The 5,229-nt window shown below is 52.6% G+C and overlaps 1 protein-coding gene across 6 annotated transcripts in view; it reads left to right on the top strand.

Annotated features, from left to right (window-relative positions):
- The window catches only part of RAI2 (retinoic acid induced 2), a 159,166-nt gene extending 155,116 nt beyond the window's left edge, over positions 1 to 4,050 (top strand). For 2 of the 6 annotated variants that reach the window (XM_024755100.1, XM_024755098.1), the window contains one exon: positions 2,093 to 4,050. In XM_024755100.1, the coding sequence (XP_024610868.1) occupies positions 2,117 to 3,697 (1,581 nt within the window). In that variant the 5' untranslated portion in view covers positions 2,093 to 2,116 and the 3' untranslated portion in view covers positions 3,698 to 4,050. Of the gene's footprint in view, positions 1 to 1,674; positions 1,798 to 2,092 lie in introns of those variants that run through there. The other 4 variants (XM_024755103.1, XM_024755102.1, XM_024755101.1 and 1 more) reach the window with 4 other exon arrangements.
- Positions 4,051 to 5,229: the final 1,179 nt, after the last annotated feature.

The following is a 5,229-nucleotide window of genomic DNA, read 5'->3' as shown; positions in this document are numbered from 1 at the left end:
CGGTCGGGGAGGCGCCGAGAAGGTGTAGCCTGTTATGAGAAAGCAGCCTCACAGCCGGGTAGTCCCAAGCCCGCGGGAAACACGGGACGTGGCTTCTCCTGGCGGCCTGCCTCACGGGCCGGACGGGTGGCCGCGGTGCCTCCTCTGACCGCTGCTGTCCTTGTCCGCACCAGCCCCGCCCAAGCTTCCCTTCAGCCTTCTGCCACCCCGCCCTGAGCTCTGGCCACTGTGAGGGACAGGGCGGCCCTTCTGGAGGAGGCCCTGGGTGCTCAGGGCCTTCGGAGGGCTGTCTGTGAGTGGCCGACAGAGCTCTGTCCTGCCGAGGCTGATGCCCCTCATGGCTTCACGCTGACGCCTTCTCACGCTAGCCAGTCTCTGTCCGATCAACGGCACGCACCCCCGGTAGACTCTAATCCCCATGAAAGCAGGAGCATCTCCAAGATCATGACAGCATCTCCAGCCCCCAGCAAAGCGTTGGGCAGGCAGTAGGTGTTCAGCAAATTGATTGGTTGGATGGATGAATGAATGCATGGAAGAATGAATGAATGGTGTACTGGAGGCATGGCATTTTCTGGGCGGAATCAAGGAGCACTCCTCTCAGGAAAAACCAGGCCCTTCAGCTGGGGCAAGACCCCTCGGGCTCCCTGGGGACAGGCTTCCTCAGAGGCTCTGCAGTGTGCCCTGCCGAGGGCATCACTCACCGTTCCTTCTCCATAAAGTTCTTTGCACAGCATCCTTCCCCTCGTCCTCCCCTCCTCCCGCTTCAGAGAAACTCCTTGTTCTGTGCATTTGACACGTTGTGATTGTCTGGAAATATCACAGAGTTGTTCATTTCTTAAAGCTGCCTTCCTGTAGTGAGGCCTCGTTTGTTCACTTCTAATCCCATGGTGTGCTGGGCCGCCCCTCTTGTTTTGGAGGTTGTGTTGGTAATTTCGGGGTGAGGAGAGAAGGACAAGTTGACCCCAGGACGGAAGTCTAGACCGCTTAGACAGGTGAGGTCAAGAATCGGAGTTGCCCAAGGCCTGCCCAGCAAGACTGAGGATTATTGAATTATTGTTGAGCCCAACCAGACTCCAGGGCTGCACAGATCCCCGAGTTAGACATGGTGCCTGCCTTCTCCATGGTAACAAGGCTAAATATGGACGCGTTTCCATGGAGAGCCATATCGCAGCTGCAGCCCCGCTTCCTCCAGGAAGCACCAGCGCTGGGCTTCTTTGGCGTCTCAGGAGGTGGCCAGTGGTGCCGCGGACATCAAGAAAGTATATCTCACCTCTGAGGATGTTTGTTTCCAGCAAGGGTTCCGTTTCCCCGGCCCTAGATTCGTCAACAGCTGTTCCTCTTGACAGCTAGAAGTTAGGAGAGAGAGAGGTCACAGGTCAGACAGACGGAACGGGGACAGTGACGCTGGACCCAGTGAGCATTCGTGCGAGTTATCCTGTCTTCACTCCTCGGAGTGGCTTTTCCTATTACTGGAGGAAAGAGGGTGTCACTGGTTGGAGGGAGACAACTATAATGAGCCTCGTATAAATACACTGCTGTTCCTCTCATCAAGCCTCTTTTGGAAGAATTATTGCTGCTACAAAGAGTTTTTTAAATGCTTTCCATAACTGGGATGGCCCCCTTCCAATTCCATACAATATTCTAACGTGACAGGGTTCTATTTTTTTTCTTAAAGGAAAGTAAGTCTTTGCTGCATATTTGAATTTGAACGAGTCCAATCCCCGCATATCTTAACTGTCCGATAGAACAATGTGGAACGAAACTTTGTGTTTGTCGCAGGCTGAGCGCATAAGCTGAGTGAGTATTCGGCTTCACAATACTCTGTTTAACCGCACTTGGCTATTTCGTCATTACATCATCTGTGTTTATAGTTTAATCGTCTGTTAAATTGGGGCTGTCCACGCACAGCTGATCGTATGGGTGTGTTCGTATATGTTAGGAAATATCTGTAACATGTATGTATACACAGAGAGATGGGTGTGCTCCCCGGTTAACTAAGATGTGGAAACTTTTAAAAGATGTAGAGAGAGCTCTCAAGGCAATTATACATTGTCTCGGAAGGAAGATTCATATGGTGTGTTCTGTGTTGCAGGCCGAGTGGCATCAGAGCTGAGTGATGGACGATCTGCAGTCCCAGAACCTCTCCATGGACATGACCGACTCCTCCCCTGCCTTGGCCAATAACAGACTGGAGAACGGCATGGCCCAGCTGATCACCACTGAGGCCTGGAACATCAACTCCACTGACCTGGTAAAGAAGGCCCTGGTGACCGTGCCGGCCCCGTCCATTCTGAACCCCCCGGCTGAGTCCCAGAGCGGCATGGCTCTGAAGGTAGCGGCCACCGTGCTTCAGCCCCTGTGCCTCGGGGAGAGCCCGGTGGTGATGCCCATTCACATGCAGGTGGAGGGCAGCCCCGCGCCTGAGCTCAACCCTAACGGCAACGCCACTTACGTCATGACCACACAGGGCCCCGTGCAGCTGCCGGTGGTGCTGGAGCAGCACGTCTTCCAGCACCTCAACTCCCCTCTGGTCCTGCCACAGGAGGCCCCGTGCTCCTCCAGCGCCATCCACAGCAACCTCTTCCAGGGAGCCGAGGACCCCGAGGCCCAGCCCCAGCTCCTGGACCTCAGGATCCCCAGCCAGCCGCAGGAGCCCACGTTGCCCTTCGAAGCCGTGCTCCAGAATTTGTTTCCTTCGCAGGGCGCTCTCGGCCCTCCACCCTGTCAGCCTCCGCCGGGATACGCCCCTGTGCCCCCCCAGCCGTTTAACTCCCCCTTGTCCCCCCTGGTCCCGCCAGCCACCCTCTTGGTTCCCTACCCTGTGATCGTCCCCTTGCCTGTGCCGGTCCCCATTCCCATCCCCATCCCGGTGCCTCAGAGTTCTGAATCCAAGTTCAGCCCCAGCTTCCGAAAGCCGCCATCTTCCTTCGGCCTACAGCCGTTTAAAGGCACCCAGACCCCTCTCCAGAAGGAGGAACTGAAGCCCTTCGACCTCCTCCCGCCGAGGGAGTACTTCCAGCTCGGCCGCCACACCGTCATCAAGATGGGGAGTGAGAACGAGGCCCTGGATCTCTCCATGAAGTCGGTGCCCTGGCTCAAGGCTGGCGAAGTCAGTCCCCCGATGTGCCAGGAAGATGCAGCCCTAGACCTGTCACTGGCAGCCCACCGGAAATCTGAGCCCCCCCCTGAGACATTGTACGACAGCAGCGGGTCAGCGGACAGCCCAGGTCACACTGTGATGGAGAAACTTCCCAGTGGCACGGAAGTGCCCTTTGCCCCCACCACGCCCCACGAGGCCTCAGCCGTGATGGATAGTCACATGGGCAGCAGCGTTGCTGCCGAGCCGCCCAGCCAGCCCAGCGGTGAGGTCAAGGCTGAAAATAACATTGAGATTGTGAGCGAGTCCCAGGCGGCCAAGGTGATCGTCTCCGTGGAAGACACTGTGCCTACCATCTTCTGTGGCAAGATCAAAGGCCTCTCGGGGGTGTCCACCAAAAACTTCTCCTTCAAACGAGAAGACTCCATGCTTCAGGGCTATGACATCAACAGCCCAGGAGAAGAGTCCATGGGAAACGCGGAGCCCCTTAGGAAACCCGTCAAAAACCGGAGCATAAAGTTAAAGAAAGTGAACTCCCAGGAAATACACGTGCTCCCAATCAAAAAACAACGGCTGGCCACCTTTTTTCCAAGGAAGTAAATAACGGCTTTTTAAAATTTTTATGATTATAATATGGGGAAAGGTGCATTGGTTTTATAAAAAGGCATTTAAAACAAATTATCTTTGTTAATTATTTTGGGGAGTAGCTGGGAAGCGGGAAGGCAAATTGGCTCCAAGCAAGTTTCATTTTCTTTTTTAATTTTTGACTTTTCACAAATGAGTAAATAAGAGCAACCTATTTTTCAAGCAGATTGCACATTTTTTTGCAGCTTTAATGGAATATTGGGTGAATCAGAGGGGTAAAAAAAGCTATTTTCATTGCCACAAAGTGCTTTGATGATGTAATACCTAATAAAGGGTAGGATGAATATTTCACAATAAATGTTTGTTTGCACTAACTGGTTGCAGTATTCTATCATTTATAATTTTTTTTTTTGTGTCCCTCCACCTAGAGGGGTGGGACAGGGAGGGTGGGAGGGAGGCGCAAAAGGGAGGGGATATGGCGATGTATGTATATGTATAGCTGATTCACTTTGTTATATACAGCAGCAACTAACACACCATTGTAAAGCAATTATACTCCAATAAAGATGTTTAAAAAAAAAAAGAAAAGGAGGATTAGGAATATGTATGACCTTGAGCAAGTCATTTCCCCTTCTGGCCCCTTTCTTCATCTGTAGAAATGTGGCAAAGGCAGGGGGTGGGGAGGTGAGTTTCAAGTACCCAATTCCCCCCCCCCTAATGTTCACAGAGACCCTGGATGTGCAGAATTCTGTCTGAAACCTTCCATAGACTAAAACAGACAGATGTCTCTAAAGGGCAATTTACCTGCTTCTTTTCCTCCCTCCTCCCAAAATTTAGCTGAAAGGACTTTCTCTTCAAGGGTAGTAGGAGCACTGTTCTGAATGACTAATAGTCTTGCAAGTCAAAAGTATTACCGAAGGCCACTCAGAACAAGAGGGCAGTCCAGTGGATTAGGAGGTGTCTCACGCAGGTTCCCGGCCCTGGGTAAAGATGTTTGGGAGTGGGGTTGAGGGGGGAAGATAAAGCCATTCCTTACTAGTTTATCTCAGTGATTCCCAACTGGGGGTGATCATGCCCTCCAGGGAACATCTGACAATGCCTGGATACGCTTTTGGTTGCCATGGCTTGGGGATGGGGGGATGCTCCTGGCACCTGGTGGGCAGAGACCGGGATGCTCCTAAGCGTCCCACAGTGCACAGGGCAGCCCCCAGGGCAGAGGGTGTTCCAATCCCCATGTCCACAGCACTGAGGCTGAGAACCCGCCGTTAAACCATCTCTCGATGGACAGAAGCGATGCACCTGGAAGGAGAGAACAGCACGAAGCCATCCATACCAACGAGGAACCGTGAGTGTACGTTTAAAATAGACCTGCTAGGTGGCACAGCACACTTGGGTCTGAAATTGTGCTGGTGAGAGACTCATTGCAGCATGCCTGCTTTTAAAGTTCAGCCTCTTTCTTTCACTTCTTGCAATTAGTATGTATCCAGCTGTTACCGTGAACACGAACAGGAGGGAAAGCAGTTGCGAGTCTGTTCTTTTATTACCAG

This window comes from Neophocaena asiaeorientalis, unplaced genomic scaffold, assembly GCF_003031525.2.
Source record: "Neophocaena asiaeorientalis asiaeorientalis breed wild unplaced genomic scaffold, Neophocaena_asiaeorientalis_V1.1 scaffold269, whole genome shotgun sequence".
NCBI lineage: Eukaryota > Metazoa > Chordata > Mammalia > Artiodactyla > Phocoenidae > Neophocaena > Neophocaena asiaeorientalis.
Note: the sequence above shows the minus strand (reverse complement) of the source record. Positions and strands in the feature narration are given on the sequence as shown.